Consider the following 19771-nt stretch of genomic DNA (forward strand, 5'->3'; position numbering starts at 1 on the left):
CCGTGACCCGGCCGGGGGCACGGAATTGCCGGTCTCATACAACGTGTGAACATAGCCTTAAAACCTTTGGAGGTTTGTTAGGGGAGTTAAAGTAACATAAAGAACAGATGAGCGAACCTCGAGTAACATTAACAGCGGTGTTCCATTTTGTCTCTGGTACCATTTGCTATTAGTGTAGTGTGCCACAGATTGTACATACTGGAGCAAGGATTCTTGTTTCTCCTCGTAGTCCCTGCTTCTTTAACACATTGACTTACAATGTTTACAATATGAGGCCACTAACAAGTCATGGGTGGCTCTCTGCCCACATGACTAGTTGTCGCCCCTTTCCCAGCCTCGTGTGCCACAGTAAAACACCTTTGTCCCCGATGTACCACTGCAGGCGTGGCTGGTATGCTAGGGGGGACTGGGACCAATATCAGCACAATCATGCTGATTGGTTCCCTTTACTGCCGAATTCAATATTCACGTATAATCCAATTAAAACATAATCAACATTTTAGAAGCCATTTAAATTATCGGAAATAATCTAATATAATAAAATATAGGCTTACGTAAGTTAAATTGGTTTTCTTTTTTTTCTTTTTTACTTTTAGCCTCGTTGCACAGTATATAATTCAGTCTCTGGGTTCTTCTTAAAAACTTGCTGTGTGGCACAGAAAGTGATGTTTACACAGTGAAATGATATAACAAGCGTGGTAGTTACACCTTAGGCATGAAATTCACTGATGGGTGGAGTAAAATGAAAATCTAATTAGCATGATCACATAATGCTCAGGCATAGATTACACCTTTGAAAGTGAAGCTAAGTGCTTGCATAAAAAGTGCCACCTGCGGCGAACAGCAATGACAAAAATAGGGTAAATGAAAAACAATGTTGCAAGCATCTGTATTTAAGTACATTAGTAAAAAAGGAAAAACAAATAGATCTACATGGCTGAGCTGTATTGCAGTCATTTAACGCTACAGGGTGTGCCGATACATGAGAGGCAGCAAAGAAGACGGTATTCTGCATGCAATAACATGACATATAAGATGGCAGACATTAATGAGATGTAAGTCACGTTCACCATCTTGTACTGCTATTCTGCAGCACTTTAAACCCGGGTCCCTGATTACACTTGGAAGGTTATACATACAGAGGTGAATGATTAGATAGTTTCGTTTTTATTGGCACAGATGGCTTCTTTGTGTGGATGCCAGCTAAGCAAACCATTGTTCTGTTGGCTTTTGAAAGAAATGATTAAGTCTCGAATTCTCTTTCATTTTCAGAAGAGTCTCTTTTATTCACCCTTGTAGTCTGGAGAGACGTTCTGTGTGCTGGCAGCTGTATGTTATCTATGATTACCCCCATATGCATTTTTGGAGACATGAAAACATTAGTGCTCCATGGTGACTGAGTTTTCTTATGAATGCAATCTCAACATTTAGTGCAAGGGTTCTATGCATTGTAGACAATATAGTTTCATTATTAGGGACTCATTATTGAGGACAATATAATTGATAGGTGCTTTTTAGCTAATCTAGGCAGAAATTATTTCTGAATATGGGAAAGTAAAAATGTATCTACTGTATAACACACTCCATTTGGGATAATACATTTTCTACTGTAAGTTGTATAAGAAGTCTATAAGAAGTCACAGAGGGGTTCTGAAGTGTTATGATTTTATAAAGGTTATAATATTTTGGACTATATTGCTCCCCAATACAATGACTGTCAGTTACACCCCCCCCCTCCCCCGTAAACCTAAGTACTCTAACAATTGGCGGCTACAAATGCCCTAACAACTGTGCTAGCCGAAATTTCCCCTAACACAGTGTCGGCCATAAATGCCCCAGATACAACACCAACTATAATTGTCTCATATAGTACAGGTCAAAAACTGAGCAGCCAAGATTTGTAACAATAAATGTAACTTCTTTTTGTATATTAATCACTACAAGGTTGTATGTTGACACAAGTACAGAACTTTTTTTTTTTTTAAATCTGTACCACCTTCTTTATCTCATACCATACCCTACCCTACAAATCATGTCTATTACCGGCCATTGTTCTCTTACAGCTGTTCCTTTCTGTCCAAACTCTAATAATTACCAAATGTCATCGAATCTAAACTTGTTTTGTTGTACCATTCTTGCCAAAGGTTGATTTTCTTTACCTTCAATCAAAATCTCCAAATTTGAGGCCAAAAAATATAAATCAAAGTTGGGTACAGCCAACCCCCACCAAACTCTCCTCTCTGTGGAGAGACTCCAACTTAATTTGTGTCCCCCCCCCCCTCTCTATATATAAAACCTCTCTATATCACCATCCAAAGGCATGAGAGTCGTCTTTGCCCAGGTGATCTTTAAACCAGACACTGACCCATATTCATCAGTAATATTCATCACCTTCTCTAGGGAGTGTTTCATGTTAGCCAAATAGAACAGGATGCCATCTGCATATTGGGAGACCTTCCTTACCTTCCTTCTCCCTCCATCCAAACTCCATGCTCGCAAGCTGTAGGCAGGCTCCACCCTGTGAGAAATTAAAACCCTCCTATTAGTTTTTGTGAATCTGCAAAAACTGGTGCACAAATAATACAGCGCTGGTGGTTTCTTCAGAACATTACTGATCCTGGAGAAAAACGGATGAGTGTGGAGGTACAAAACATAGTTCTAACAAGACATTTGTGCCATGTTGGTTATTATGTATCAAAAACAGAACACTATGGCCCAGATTTATCAAAGGGTGTAAAATTTTCACTAGTGTAAACTGCCCACATGAACCAATCACAACTCCTCTCTCATTTTACCACAGAAAGAAGCTGAGCTGTGATTGGGTGCTGTGGACAGTTTACACCAGTGTATATTTTACACCCTGTGATAAATTTCCCCCTATGTTTACTTCTTTATGTAAGCTAGTAGTCAACAGGTTATTATATAAGGTATCAATATAGTCCTTGGTCAGGCCCTAGCATTATTTTAACTCAGGATTTTGGAACTGTTAACATTGGTGGAAGGTCGATATAAAAACCATTTTTTCACTTTTGTTAGAAATAGATTTACTTCTAATAATAATAATGTTAAAGGGGTATTCCAGGAAAAATTTACTTTACCCCTATCCACAGGATAGGGGGAAAAGTGGGAGATCGAAGGGGGTTCGACCTCTGAACCCCACAGCGATCGCCATATCGTATCCCAGCTTGCTCTGTTATGAATAGAGCCCCGGGTTGGCACTTTACCCTAGTCTCTATTCATTCCTATGAAGCTACGGAAAGAGGAAATGCTGGAAGAGCGCTGCACTTTTCTCTTTCTGTCGCTCCATAGGAATAAATAGAGCCGCGGGTCACGTGCCGACCAGGGGCTCCATTCATAACAGAGCCGGTGTGGTCCGATACGGGGTCGGACTCGGGAGATCTCCTACTTTTCCCCTATCCACAGGATAGGGAAAAGGTTATTTTTTCCCAGAATACCCCTCCTAATACTTTAATATAATACCCATAGCTGATTGGATTCATTAGGCACCAATGTGTGCTAATGTATGGAGCATATTATATTGTTGTGATTCCTCACTGATATGGCTTCAGCTTACGGTTGAACAACATGCTTTTTCTCATCTAAATTCCTGTATTGCTTATCGAGTTCGGCATCCATAAATAAGAATGGTTGCTTCACTCTAAGGACATACAAATGACTTGCCCTCACCTGTCAAGCATGATCGCTGTATCTTAGCAGGCCAATTATGAACACAATCTTTCTGTCGCATATTTGCATACCTTCTTTCTTGAAAAGTAATGACAGCAATTTCTTACTCCTCGCTCACTTTCTGAGTGTCTCATTTAAAGGCACCTGTGAAACAGACAGGCACAGGGATGAGAAGTGAAAGAGAGCAGTTGATTAAATCATCATCAAGTCGGGCCTCAGAAAGTCAATTCTGCTTGCCGTCTGCAATGATATCCTTTTATCTTAAGGTAATGAGCTATGGCACTTGTGCATCGGGTAATGCGATGAGTTCTATTAGCATGTTCCATTTGCCTCACAAGCAAGGGCAAGTCATTTCAGCATGCTCATATCACTGCAATCAAAGCAATTGGCTTTACAGGCAGACAAGAAAGAGAAAAGGGCTCAGAATGATTATTTTTTTTTTATGTATCTCAAAAGTAAAAGACAAAAAGTGATTTGTTTTATTTTAACCCATTCAATGTTTGAGTTTATCTCTAGTGTTGATAACAGTCAATTATACGTCATATCAATGATTGTGCAATGGCATCCAGTGTCAGACAGTGATGCATAGGGCCCAACAAAAGAACGGATTCTGATGGCTTTTCAGCTATACCACAATAATGCATGTTTGGCGTTCAGTATAAATTATCAATCTTTGACATCATCCGAGTTTTCCTTGATGCTATTCGATGGACATTTTCCTTCTACATTTTCAAGACATTTAATAAATCAGTGAATGCCCTATAATTGCTAAAGGAGAAATAAATGTAATGAACTGAAGAGGTAAAAAGTTCACAAGTCTTAGAGCCAGTTCACACTGAGCAGAATCAGTGGAATTCCACAGAGGAGCTCTCCACCGTACAGCAGTATCGGCTGCAGGAACATGCTGGTGGCCGGTAGTATAACACTGTCCGTTGCTATGTGTTATACATTGGGTCAACATACCTAGAGCCTGAAACAAGGGTCAGCAGAGTAAATGGTGAAATTACAGCCTAAAATCACATCTGTGCTGTGCGTGCTTGATGGTTTTCAGACACTGTTGACCTTAAATTTGTAATAAATTCTGCAGTAATTTTAGGGGCCACAGATTTTTTACTACAATTTAATGAAGTGCTCATCTGTCCATACAAAAATCTTTACAAAAGAAGAGCCCATGGAGCATCATTGAAGAGTCTTGAAACACAGAACTAGCCAGATATCCTTATAGGGCCACTTAAAATGGTGATTTTGGTGGTTTCCTTACAGGAGCCACCCCTCGGCTGGGTCCTTCCCGTAGGGATATCTGGCTAGTCCTGTGTTTCGAGACTCTTCAATGAGGCTCCACAGGTTCTTCTTTTGCATATTCATGTTTTCCAGGGGGCAATGCACCTAGGATTTCACTACATTGAGCGCTTTCACTAGCAGCCGTCAGTGTTGTTGTTTGGTTGATCTCCCTGAGATCAGCGATCTGTTTCTCTTATGGCTCTACAAGGCATTGCTCCCACCTAGCCAGAATCCTGTTCCACACTGATGAGGGGCAACACCCAGAAACAGCTGTATGTGGATGGATACCTTGCTTTGGTTTTTACCTTGTCATTACATTGACTTATAGGGCCTCTTAATATGGTGGACCCAGCCTTACAGGAGCCACCCCTTGGCTGGGTCCTTCCTGGAGGGATATCTGGCTAGTCCCGTGTTTCGAGACTCTACAATTAGGCTCCACGGGCTCTTCTTTTGCATATTCATGTTTCCAAGGGGGCAATGCACCTAGGATTTCATTGCATTGAGAGCTTTCACTTGTCACAAAATGGCTTCCACAGAACAGCCTGGGGTCAACAGTCATTAGGTAAGAATGAGTTTACTTCACTTCCTGGTGGGAGGTTGAGGAGAGAAAAGATAGGGAAGGGGGCAGATATGTGATTAAAGCATTTTACAAAGTTATATTACTTTGTTATGTGTTTCAATTACTGGGAAAAAGCTTTTCGCTTGAGTACTAGTTTTAAGGACCACACCAATTTTTTCCTCCTCGCCTTCTAAGAGCTATAACTTTTATTTTTCTATCTACAGCATAATGTGAGGTCTTGTTTTTTTCAGGAACAGGTGTACTTTGTAGTGGCGCCTTTAATCTACCATAACATTTATGACGAAACCTCGAAAATATCGTTTATGGGGTGAACTTTGGACAAAAAAAAAATGCAATTCTGCAAATCGTTAAGGGGTTAAGGACTTTTATATTTTAGTGGATTAAAGACAACAATAATAAATTGTAGAATGAAGCATCACTCCTAAATGTAAATCATAGTGCCTTTAACTAATCTTGAGTAGTTATTATTTACTGACAATACTACAGTCCATTAGTTGGTCAAGAAAAATTTTCTAAAGGTTTTATCCACTAACGGATGCATAAAACATTTAACCTCCTAAGCGATTTTAATATTCATTGAGGAAACTGGTAAATATTGTGGGGAGAAATCCATTAAGATTGTCAGTTACATACTGTGTGCGTAATGGAATGAGGGAATTGAAAGATGTGAATCTAGGTAATAGAAATTTAGTACATAAAATAGTAGGATCATTTTAAAAAAAACAAACTTATTTACATTGTAAATTCACGATACAGCTACAATGAAGCAGTTTTATGCAGGTTTTAGACAACTGGTATTAAATCCTACCAGAGCTTAGATTAAAATAGGAGTTTAAAATTTATATGCAGCAACTAGATACTTGAACATAAACATAATATAGGCAAATAAATCTAAGTAAATATTTTAACTATGCATGACTTATCCAGCCATAATGCAATCAATGCATAGGAATTTACTTCTACTTCCAAGAACGGTATTACTAGTGATGCAAAACATAAAGGCCTATTACATTACATTACACTAATGCCTAAAGGAGGAATTCTTTTCATTTATAATAGGCTTTAGTCTTCAACAGAGTCTTTGCATACAACGACAGAAGAGGATTATTTACATTTATAAAACATATAGTTAGTACCAGTACCGTACCAGTAACATCAGCTTAAAGGAGACCTGTCACCCCCCGTGCCGGGGTGACAGGCTCCCGACCCCCCGTTACAGCCCCCTATACTCACCTGATCCCACCGGGTCCCGCTTCCTGATCCGGTCAGGTCACGGAGATATGAGCGCCCGAAGCCCGGCGAGCGCGCTCACAGGATAGTCCGACGCTCATAGAGAATGAATGGGGAGTCCGATGCTCCGTCATTCTCTATGGGCATCGGACTCTCCTGTGAGCGCGCGCGTCGGGCTTCGGGCGCTCATATCTCCGTGACGCGACCGGATCAGGAAGCGGGACCCGGCGGGATCAGGTGAGTATAGGGGGCTGTAACGGGGGTCGGGAGCCTGTGACAGGTCCTCTTTAAACTCAGATGGCCATATGATTATAGTCTGAGTTAGGCTATGTTCACATAATATTTTTTCAGCTCTGTTCGTCATTTTGAGTCTAAAATAACGGACGTCATTTAGCAGCCTGGCCTCCCCTTAGTGCAATGACTGGTGTTGGTAGATTATTTTTGTGTAGGTGAACTAATTGTCCTTTGGGTGCAGCTTAATTGAAAAGTCCATTGAATTTAATAGGAAAAACTGAGAAAGAACGATGGCAAAAGAAAATCTGTGTGTGAACAACTAATAAAAACGTCCGCTGTTTGGAAAAGACGTCCAAATATAATGATCATGCTTATTATTTTGATGTTCACAGTAAAAACGGCGGTTATTTAACCCCTTAACGACACATGAGGGGTTAACCCATCATGCGGCCGTTAAGGGGGATCAGAGAGGGCTCCTGGCATGAGCCCTCTCTGCAGTCCACGGTCCCCGGTTGCTATGTGTAGCCAGGGACCGCGGGTATCGACAGTTCTGTGGTGGTTGATTAAGATATAGCCGGGCCCAGTAATGTTATGTTGTGACACCAGTGTCAGTTGGGCTCACAGGTATAGTTGCTCGCCTGCTTTTAGTTTAAAGGGCCAGCTATACCTTGTTCCCCTGTGGACAGTGACCTGCCGGGTTGTTGCGGGGTCCCTTGGGCTGTTGTCTGGAGCGAAATAGTGACCCACCCGGAATATTGGTACTGCCTTCCTCATAAAGGGGAGATGACCCAAGGAGTGTGTGTGTACTGTGTTGGTGCTTGACGAGGAATCACAGAGTCTCTTTATCATGAATAGAATTTGGTTTACACCAAAAATACTTGTATGCAGCAGGTCATACAAGTGCTAAGAGGTATATAGAAGAATCAGAAGAGTAGAGAGGAGGATATCGTCAGAGTCCCAACCCAAGTAGTACTGTGCTAGTAGTGCTAGTAGTACTATACTTGAGAATAGAGAGAGAATACTTGTGCCCGTGTTTTGACTATTTTGGTCTTTGCACCACCTATTGCCCTACCAGTGTCAGGGGACCAATCCTAGTTGGTGACATAAGCCCCAGACCTTGTTACCTGGAAATAGCGGAATGCTGAGGTTTCCCTGCTTACACCCATGCTGTGAGTTCATAGGCCTTTGCAACTTTGCTTTATCCAGATCAGTTCCTTGCTTTTTGCTTTGTGGATACTGTCCTGCACTGTGACTCTCTTTGTCCACAGCGTAGGTTCAGATGATCTCTGACTTGTCCTCTCTAGGGAAGGGTTGAGTTGAGTTACTTGAGAAGAATAGGTAAGCTGCATGTGACACAGAGACTGGGGACCTGGCAGAGGGCCAGGGCCCGACTGGACCGCTGTAGAGAGCGTTGTGTCCTTCCTCTGCAGGGTCTAGCGACAAAAGTCCACTACACTTCCTCTACCCATGTGACTTCCTATCTACAGCCCCCGTAAGGTGTGCTGTGAATGGGTGAAGAGTGCATATAGAAGAAGTAAGGAGAGAAATAATAGGATAGAAGAAAGATAGTACTCTCATTGGTCTACAGATCCATGTGACATACTAATAAACAATAACAATAAACATCTTGTGGCGAAATTTTAACACTACTACATTACCACTTACACACAAAAAGTACAGGCTTTTGCGAAGGGTGTAACTACTAGCAACACCCGTGGTGGGACACCACAGTTACATCATTCGTAAAAAAAAAGTCAGATGTAAGTGTCATCTTAGACCTCTTGGTATTCTCTTCTGTTTATGGTACTCTGTCAGAGTTGCCACATGCAATTAAAGACAGATGAGCTTTTTTGAGTCTTTTTCAAAGTCCCTATTTTTAAACTCACTTGGTGGAATTTCTGGGGGAATAATATGCCGAATCGACCTGATTCGGCATATTATTCCTCCATCTAATAGGGCCTTAACACAGAAAAAAGGGACACCCCCAGATCTACTGTTCCCTATCGATGGTGTTATTATTGTCGTCATGCTTCTTGTTCTCTGTCTTTCTTTCTCTGTCTCTCTCGTTCATAATATGAAATATACTCATAATAAACCGAAACACTGACTACTTCATCTGACCTTGCTGAAAGCATTGGCAATGTATAAAAGCATACAGCAGTGTGGGAATTTTATGTATACATTTTCCAGAAGGACTGGTATAAACGGTTTCAATGTACCATTTGAGAACTCACAATTTAATAAAACTGTTACAGTAACAAGTTTTATTTTAGTCAAATAACCAAATTCCTAACTAACCACATAGGTTTTAAATGGTGGAACAGAAAACAGCCAACCTCGGTGTTTTATCACCCAACCAAATCTACAGTAATCAAAACACTGACTATTTTGTATAGTAAAATTGTTTCTGCGAATTCCATGCTGAGACAAATCACCTATTTGCAGCAGCCAGGGATTTGTGGGTCATGTAAGCCCAGTATAATGAAGTTCACATAATGTGGGCCTGTAATATTAAGACTTATGTTACATCTATAGGCGGGTTTGTTTTTCTTGACTTACAGTCTTTTCCAATATACTGTATAATAGATCCCTAAAACACATAATCATTATGTAACATCATTTATAAACTGACCTTTTTCCACAATAAGTCACCGTACATAGTATATAAACACTATGGTTAGGTTAAAAAAAAATTATGCGCCCTAATATAAATTGCTGCAAGACTGATTAAACACTGGAGTGTATATCATGGAAAAAATATGAACCAACTTAGAGCTTGTGTAGACTTCTGAGACTTCCACATGGCAGCCTCAGATTTGCCAAATTTATTGAGACAAAATATAAGACAGGCCTCCATAGCGTAATTCAGACAGGGCTGAAGTGGTGAAAGAAAGCACATAGAACTCTCACCTGAGTAGGTTGTGCTGGTGTAAGGCACAACTCTTACTGATAGCATGTGAATGAACCGCAGCCACTCCCGACTAATCCCCACAGGGATTAAAGACAGTCAGTATCCTCCTCCACTCCAAAACTAGTAAAACAGGCACAGGTCCAAGAGGTCTCTTTATCAAGTTTCTAAATAGTCAGACACTTGATAACACGCTGTGTCGCTGGCATAATTCTTTTAATAAATTTTATGATATTTTATATCACTGCTACCTCTTGGACCTGCGCCTGTTTTACCCGTCTTAGAGTGGAGGTGGATACTAAATTTATTGAGTGGCATGTGCCTCTCAATAAATCCAACATGGAACATAGGGCATAGCACATGTGTGGCGGACACATGTGCCAAAGGTATAACTATACTATCTATAACTATTAACTGTGAAGACTCTAACTTAAAAAGTAACCTTTATTTCAATCAAATATATTAAAAGAATTTTTACAAGTGTGATGTGTAATTAAAAGTTGGGGTGTATATATGAGTATTTGTAACTTATTCTGATTAGGTTATTCACATTGGCAGTAAGTAATAAAATTTACCATGGGTGTATTAGAGTATACCTATCATCATAGAGCATATACAAAATATTTAACAAAGCGGCCGAGCCGCAAGGCTGCCGTGATACATTGGCAGTTATTGCTGTCTATTAGTTGGATACTAGGTGTTTTTCTGAATTTCTGAAACCGTCTAATTCCAGAGACCCACTTGCGGATTGTTACTATAGCAGGGGCATAATAGCCCAGCATTAAATTCCGCAGACGAGTCTCTGGAATACAGGATTGAACTCTGACACTGTATCCCATTGTAAATTTTATTACTTACTGCCAATGTGAATAACCTAATCAGAATAAGTTACAAATACTCATATATACACCCCAAGTTTTAATTACACATCGCACTTGTAAAAATTCTTTTAATATATTTGATTGAAATAAAGGTTAAATTTTAAGTTAGAGTCTTCACAGTTAATAGTTATAGATAGTGTGTACTTAAGTTTATTGCGTGAGGACTTGGGGCGCATTTTGTGTTAATTAAAGGTATAACTATACACAGTGCGGCACTTATTTAAACTGTCAATCAAGTTCTTTCCCTGTATACCTATTTGTATATAGGAAGAGACCTTTAAATTAAGCCAAGCTGGACAGGGAGACGTCAGTTTCACTGAGCAGAATGCACTTTACCTTGCGTCTTGTTATTGAACTGTGTTTCTACTGAAACGTTATAGTGAGTACAGCATGGCTCTCAGTAATAGAAGGTGCAAATATCCATGTGGCCAGGGAATGTACACAAAAAGGGTTCTATGGAGTCTCAGTTACGAGTCTCCAAACACGTAAATAGCCAGATATCCCTCCAGGGAAGGAAAACCTGTTGCCAAGGGGGTGCCTCCCAGTGGGGAAATCACCAAACCACCCTGATACATAGCCCCTTAAGTATACCTCTGTTGTGAGTATTGCAACAAGACAAGGGTTTACCAAAGCCAGGCCAGGACATGGAATGGGCCCCTTAGAGTACATTTATCATAGGTTCAGAATGACACATTTGCAAAATCAGTATTTGACTTGCATTTGCATTTTACGATATTCACACATTTTTATTCATTTTTAGCATAATGATGCTATGTGTGACCTTATAAATATACCTGTTTTCTCTTTAGAAAAATGTATCCGAATCCATAGCTAAAAATGTCTCTGCTTTTTCTTTAGCGCATTTATTGCTTTTGCATCATTTATAAGCTGAAGGGACTGACCATCATCAGTCTCTGCCAGAGGCTGGCACTGAGGGATCTATTGGATGGAGCTGTAAATTAGAAGCCATGCTCCTGCTGAGCCCGTGGCACAGTCCTCGGCTCAGTAAGAGAATTTAATGCTAGAGATGGAAGTGTTTGCTTGCTGTGCCATGTGGCCCCAGCACAGAAGAAGCTGTTGGCAGACACAGTGACTGGCCAAATCGTGATTCTGTCAATCATTGTGTGTGTTGGGAAAGAAGCCTGTGCATTTTTAATTGTCTTGGCAGTCGTGCTGCTTACATAATGGACACCAGTAGGTCTCAGTCCTTCGCCATATGCTTAACTCTGGAGACAAGAGGCTTCTGGGTATAGTTGTAATTACCTGATGCAGAATTAAGTGGACCTTGAAATTAGAACCGGACTGTCAGAGACAGGAAGCTTAACACTTTGATGGAAGTTTATACTCGCCCAGAAAATATGTATAAAAGGATGTTCTAGATGCAGTTATTCACTTAACCTAAGAAGGAAAACATTTTTATATTTTATATATTTTCTTTTACTTGTATTTTGCAGCATTTACGCTGACTAAAATATGAAAGTCTATAATGTATTTTTAGGAAACATGAGTCTTTATACACACACAAATTAGAAAAAGTAGCCAGGGCTGCCTAGGCATAAAGTGCCAGTCTGTCTGTGTGTTCATTGGATTCATTAAAAGGGAGCTCAGGAAGCCAATCCATGCTCTTGTTTTATTGTTTATAGGGAAATTACTAGTAGCCTTTATGCCCTGGCCATGACATACCAGGGCAGATGTATTAGAACTGTATGAAGCAAAAACTGTTATTTGCCCATATTACTCAACCAGAGTTCAGTTTCCATTGTCAAATGAAAGTTGAGCTGTGATTGGTTTCTATAGGCAAATAAGACAGTTGTATATAACTTTTATGAAAACCTTCTCGGACATACTTTAGACCTTTTTTTTTTTTTACTGGAGTCTTACCCAACAGAGCAAAGTGATGTCTAGGCCTCTAAAGACTGATCAAGAGGATGCTGGGACCTCACCATCTGTGGTGGAAGTCCATGCAAATATAAAAAATATTGCTCAGTCTACCCTTCGTTTGTCTCCTAAACTCTGTGTAATAACAGTCAATAATGTTCCTAAACCAGAGATTGTTGCAGGTTTGTGAAAACTGCTTCCCCAGCTGTGTCTCTCCAGCAACTAGGGGGCCCTTCAATGGTGAGAAGCACTGATTTAGGGCGTTGCACACTGAGTAAAAGAGGCGGAATTTAAGAGCGGTGTTTGCTTGTCATTCTGCCAGTCCTTTTGCTTCAATGAGATTTCTCTTGCGCGTCTGCTCCCCCCTCAAAGAATGAACATGTTCTTTCTTTTAGCGGAGAGCAGAGGCGCACAACAGCAAGTGAATCATTGGTTAATGTGTTGGAAGCAGGAAAAATAGGCAAATGGATCAACACATTTCTAAAACAGTAAGTCTAGTGGTTTGTTCTAAGTATACAGTGGTTAGAATCTACCAAAGGTGATCAAAGAGATGGTTATGGGAATAGGGAAATGGTTCTATGTGGACAAAGTCCACTGATGAATATGGAATGCAAAGGCACCTTGTCCAAACTCACCTTGTCCCATCCTGTAAGCAACCTGGTCTAATGAATCAAATTTTCTTTAAAGGGGATCTTTCCATACCTTTATTCTAGTTGTCCGAGGATACAATCACCTAAAATGCTTTTTATTTCCACTCTAAAGTGTCATAAAGGCGTGACCACTGAAGTGCATTGAAGCGTCCTGCTCATGCCTCTTTGACACTGTAGAGGTGCAATAAAAAGCATTTTTAGGGGATCTATCACTAATACTACTACTCATACTACTTTTTTTTTTTTTTTGAAGATCAACTGTGCCATTTTGGATATATGCATAGCAGACGCTATTAGAACTCCTCCTAGATTCATTGCTTAATAAACCTGCACAGTTACATCCCTGGATCAGTGGTTCTCCCGCTTTTTTGTTCAGTTTTCAGAATTGCTAAATCCAACGTCACCAGTGCAACAAAACAGCTTATACGTGTATTCTATTTTTGCTACACATCTCCAAAAAGGCACAATCGATTTCTAAAAGAAAAATACAATTTTTACCAGAATCATCTGGGCTATCACCACATACACCTTTAGGTTAGTATAGGAAGGGTTGCTAATAGATTCCCTTTAAATATTTATTTCTCTGTTAGATAAGGCAAATGGTGGCTGTTTTTAGTAACATAGTTGTTACCTACTTGTTATGGCACTTCCAAGAGTTCTTTGGTTCTCTTTCTGAATATCCACTTAACGTTCTCACTGCTTGTGGACATACATGTCCTGTACCTTAGACCCACCGCTTGGAAGTTCTTGTATATGGTTAGCAAAGTTATTTTTGCTATTGTGCAAGTCAGTCAAATAAAAATCAGTGCACAAGAAGTTACTTCTTCTCAATGTTGCTGTATGTAACCTGAATATCTAGACAATAATTGAAGATCTTTTGAAAGCTGAGCTTTGATTGGTTGCTATGGATATGACAATGCATATATACATCCATTTATATCCCAAACAGTACACAGCATAGGTGCTATCAAATGCTGGAGAAGGAGAAAAATTGTAATAGGGAAATCGAAATGGGGAGCACTTGGAATCAGGAAATACGAAATATTAACGGCCAGGAAAAACTCTGTAAAGTCAGAGAGAAAGTGCAGAAAACTGTGGTCCAGGTGTGAATCGGCAAGGACTAGCTCAAGTAGTCATTAGATCCAGTCTCTTCTCTTCCTCGCGGATGGGGTGGGTGGGAGGGGTGGATGGGGAAGGGTGGGAGGTAAATGAATGTATATGTTGGTTTTCTTGCTTTTTTATAAGTCGGCTACTTTTTGTCTTGTTTTATTGTTGTCAAAGTTCTATTTTTTACTTTACTGCACATTGCAATTCATCAAAAAAGTATTAGCCTCCTTGTTCTAGATACTTGCAATCTTTTTTCAAATAGTTTTGGCCTGACATTTTCTTCTAAAAATTAATATTTTCTGTTTGTTTGTTTTCCAGTGTGATAGTGACAGCGATCAGGAAGAAAAGGTAAGACCTACATTTTGCCCTATTGCTGTAAAAATGTTAGCTTTTTTACATGCTTGAATAAAAATGTTAAAAAAGCTTTTTTAAGTAGGTCAATTCTGCTGTTTGGTATACAATAGCAGCTATTTTTACCATATGTTAACATAGACGCATAGAATGGAATGGGCGGGGGGGTTTCCGTCGGGATTCCATAGTGTGCACATACCCTAATAGGGTAGGGGATATGGAGGCATCTTTATTATGTGGTAAACTGCAGCAATAGTGAGTAACTTTAGCTTTTGTTAATATATAACTGAGGGCATCTGGTATCCTTGGGGGTGGCGGGTGTCCCATAGCTATTCTGCTTCTGCAGAACACCTACCGATGAATATTAAGCTAGTGATCAGCAATGATGTAATTCTAGGCTGCAGTTCACTGGAGAGTGCCAAAGTCTAAACTGATAATATAGTTTTGTTTTTGTTTATAATTTGATAAGAAATACATTATTGAATAATAGAGAACATGCATTGGAAATTTCATTTAAGTAATTATATATTTTACTAAAAATATACATTTTTTATTTTGTATGAAAATTGTTTTGTTCAAAGTGTTAATATTGTCTTCTAGTATGTCTCTCTTTCAGTATTTGTTTATTATGGAAATAGTGCAGCAGCTATTTTTCTGCCATTAGGGTAGCTTCACACATACTGGATCAAGTTACTGTCATTTTCTATGGGTTTACTCATAGAGATGATCGAACAGGGCCGAAGTTCAGGTTTGTATGAACCCGAACCATCGGCATTTGACTCCCGCAGCCTTCCCGCTCCGTGGGGAAGGTGGAGACAGCCCGAGTACCGCCTGGAAAACAGGGATACAGGCTAGGTAATCGGGAGTCAAATGCCGATGGTTCGGGTTCATATGAACCTGAACATCGCGCCCTGTTCGATCATCTCTATTTACTTACTCGCAGCAGATCTTTCATAGCGCTGTGAGAATGTAAAACCTCTTCTCCCTAAACCCAGTGGTGCCCTGGCGTCCCACTCAGCCAATCATAGGTTGCGGCGGGGAAGCACACTGATTGGCTGAGCGGGACAAAAGGAAGTCAGGAGCCTGGAAAGCAAGCAGGAGCGTGGCCAGGTAATGTATTAGCTGGGCAGTGCTGGGTTTATTGGAAAGGAGCTTAATGCGGTTAGCCAGCGCTACAAAAACATGGCAACTTTCATCCAGAGAAAGCCCTGATCTTGTCTCCAGCTTGGGCAGGGTTTTGCTGCTCAGTTCCATTGAAGTGAATGCAGCTTAAAGGGCTTATCCAGCGCTACAAAAACATGGCCACTTTCCCCCTACTGTTGTCTCCAGTTTGGGTGGGGTTTTGAAACTCAGTTCCATCGAAGTAAATGGAGCTTACTGCACCTGAAGTGGAGACAACAGTAGGGGGAAAAGTGGCTATGTTTTTGTAGCGCTGGATAACCCCTTTGATTGCAAACCATAGCTGAACCGGAGATAAGAGTTGTGTTGTCTCTGGAAAAAAATGGCCATGTTTTTGTAGCACTGGAGAACCCCTTTAACATACTTGCAGTAGAATGAAAAATCTGCTGCGAGTATATAAACCCATAGAAAATTATAGCAAAGGAATCGCAGTGGATCCCATACCCTTAAAATACTGACATCCCAACAGAAACTAAATAGAATTCAATAAAATCAGTGAGTTTTTTAAGGTTGAGGCTATGTTCCCACAACTTCTTTTTAGAATTATGGCTGTAAATTATGATCATGATCAAAAGATGGCCCTTATTTTATATATTTATTTTTATTTGCCTTTTTTACATTGTGTGAACATAGCCGTACTGTCATCCATTAGAGAACGGATCCTGCTCTCACACTGGAAATTAGTTCACACCAAAGGATTTTTTGTCTATCAATCCTGACGTCCATCAAACCCGATGTTTGCTAATGACCACCCTTTACAATGATCATGATCATTATAGAAGGCCAACATTAGCAAATACCGGACAACTTTTTTTTGACAGCCATCGGAAAAATGTCGTAGTGTGAACTTAGCACTAGTGTGAATAGACCCATAGATTATGCCAAAGTATATATTGTTATTTTAGACTAAGTGAATGTATTTATTTACTAAACACATAACAATATAGTATCAGAGTGAAATTTCTTCTGCTTTAAATAATAATCCTTGTCATCTTTATCTTCTGTTTTCTTCAGTATAGAAGCATGATATATATGTAGAGTAATGTACGTATATCATCTTTGTATTCCAAATGCCATCCTCCGCTTCTTCATCTATATCCTTTATATGTGTGTATCTAGTCAGACAGGAAAATACCTCACTATACAATTTTATTATTTTTGAACTTTTAAGGTCTTAATTTATAGTTTTGTTACCTGAAGCCCTGCGTTGTCAACAGACAAGAAATATAAAGCTTATTTGAGGCATGCAATTTGTATTCAGCATATGCAGCCTGTATAGAATGGAAGGCATCATCATTTGAACAGGTCAAGCATATTCAGATGAAGACAAATGGTGCTTATTTGATTTCCTTAAAATCAGGAAATGAAAAAAGTGCTCTCTGGAGAAATCATGTTCTGCCTCACTTAAATGATAGACCGAGGCATGTAGCAGAGATAAGAACAGGCGCTCGTCTTGCGTTTTTATCTCTGAAGGACGGTCAGGACTGTCATCTCGCTGACATGTGCATTATCCGTGTCATTTTAAACAAAGTGACCTGTGGAAAAGTGCAGTCTGCTGTGACATGATAATGGGATGTTGGATGACAGGTAAAGTATACACTTATAAAAGGAGGCTGTGTATTATTCTTTTGTTTAAGTGACAACTAGGTACTTCCTTCCTGTGGATGAAGGGATTGTTAGATCTTAGTGGAGCGACCCTAGTTGACTTATCAAATCTAGAAACTAAATGAATGTATTTATGAGAGTTTCAGAATGTATTATGGACAGATTTGTTTCAGCGCTTTGAAGAGGGTCAGAAGGAAAAGAACTGACTTGTTTTATGTAAATTATGGGACACAAGCCACCTAACCTCAGCTTCTCAACATTTGGTTCCATATTGAATTCTATTTTATAAGTGCTATTATATTTATATATACACAGAAAGCAGCAGGAAATTTAATCTTTATTATTGGTATGTAATAGTAACCCTTCTAAAAGGGGATGCACTCGAAATCGAATTCACACTAGCATTTTTTAAGGTGGTTCTCATGTTAGCTCTACATGCATGTATAAATGGACTTAATGTAATACTTTATATTGTTTGATAGAGATGAGTGAACCCGAACTTTCGGCATTTGATTAGCGGTGGCTGCTGAACTTGGATAAAGCCCTAAGGCTATGTGGAAAACATGGATATAGTCATTGGCTGTATCCATGTTTTCCAGACAACCTTAGAGCTTTATCCAAGTTCAGCAGCCCCAGCTAATCAAATGCCGAATGATCGGGTTCGGATGGACTCGAACCTGAACCCGGTTCGCTCATCTCTATTGTTTGACTAATAACTTATAAAACCCAAAAGAAAGGATATGGTAGTGAGTATATACAATTTTAAACTCCGTGAACATCTTGTACCCTGGTTTTTCAGGCTATGAATAATAATAATAATAATAATAATAATAATAATAATAATAATAATAATTATTATTATTATTATTATTATTATTATTATTATTAATAATAATATTATCACCACAGATTTAATGCAGAATCATACTTAGTGTATTCAGGTAAACTGTACATCACTCCTGTCAATATTCACAGTTTGTTCGCACTACGTAAAAGTACGGCCGTTGTTGCAATATGCACGTATATACAAATTTCCTCTCCTTCTATGGGATCCTGACGGAGCATATACACATCCTATACAATCCGTCCGGGATCCCTTGCGGCGCCGCAAAGAACTGATATGTCAGTTTTCTGCGGCCGCAATTCACTGGTGTCAGTTGCTGTGTGAAATTCTGATGCGGGCGTGGGCTGATGCGCCCGCATCAGAAAACTGCAGCCAGGAAGATCATCTGACCAGTACTGCAGTACCGGCCGGGATGATCTTTGCAGAGACCGGCTGTTCTGTTACCAGTCCGGGTCACAGAACGGCCGGTCTCATACGCCATGTGAACATGGCCTAAAGGGATTATTTAACTTTTCATAAACATGAGCTACCCCCTGAATATGTTGTCAATATCAGATCAGCTCTCAGTCCGGAGTCACAGCCTCTTCAGTATTAACATGCCCTCTTTTTCCTATACTTTTAGTTCAAGGAACTGAAGGATTATACCATTCAGGTAAACAATCTAATGATGCAGTTCCGTGCTCCACCCTAAAAAAATATCAACATGGTCTTTGTGTGCCTCTATACTTGCTCAATGCACATAAGTATGCAAGTGGGTTGTCAGGGAGGGGTACCCATTAGGTAAGTAGTTTGCTACACTAAGAAGATAGGTCACTCCTGTAGGTAATTTCCCTCATTATGTAGATCCCCTACATAGATAATATTTTGCATTAGGTAGGTGTGCACTGTAGGTTATTCCCCCTTAAAGTAGATCATTTACCCCATTAGAAAGGGCCTCCTGTATATAATATTTTCCTGTAGCCAGGTCTGCCCTCCTGTATGTATATATGTATGTATGTATGTATTTATTTATGTATGTATGTACGTACGTACGTACAGTATGTACTGTATGTAATATCCCTCAGTAGTCAGGTCTCCATGTACGTACTTTCTCACCAGCCAGATTCCACTGAATATAGTCTCCCCCAGTATCCGGCCCCTTCCTGTTAGTAGTATTCTTGGAAACCAGGTCTCTCTCTAGGCAATCTACTCCATTAGTCAGGTCCTAGATCCCCCTAACCAACATAAAAAAAAAACAACCACCATATTCATCCAAAATCCCCATGGCTCACTAACAATGCTCTGGTATCTTCACCTCCTTCTCCACACTTGTAGAAGGTGCATGAGAGATGTTATTGTGTGCCTGCTGCTGGCAGA

General features: G+C 39.9%; 1 protein-coding gene across 4 annotated transcripts in view; it reads left to right on the forward strand.

Moving 5' to 3' along the window:
• AUTS2 (activator of transcription and developmental regulator AUTS2) overlaps positions 1–19771 on the forward strand; it is a 1036368-nt gene that overhangs the window by 652111 nt on the left and 364486 nt on the right. For all 4 annotated transcript variants that reach the window (XM_069971174.1, XM_069971176.1, XM_069971175.1 and 1 more), the window contains exon 5: positions 14755–14784. In XM_069971174.1, coding sequence (XP_069827275.1) covers positions 14755–14784 — 30 coding nt within the window. The remainder of the gene's footprint in view (positions 1–14754; positions 14785–19771) is intronic.

The sequence above is a fragment of the Dendropsophus ebraccatus genome, chromosome 5, assembly GCF_027789765.1.
Source record: "Dendropsophus ebraccatus isolate aDenEbr1 chromosome 5, aDenEbr1.pat, whole genome shotgun sequence".
Lineage (NCBI taxonomy): Eukaryota > Metazoa > Chordata > Amphibia > Anura > Hylidae > Dendropsophus > Dendropsophus ebraccatus.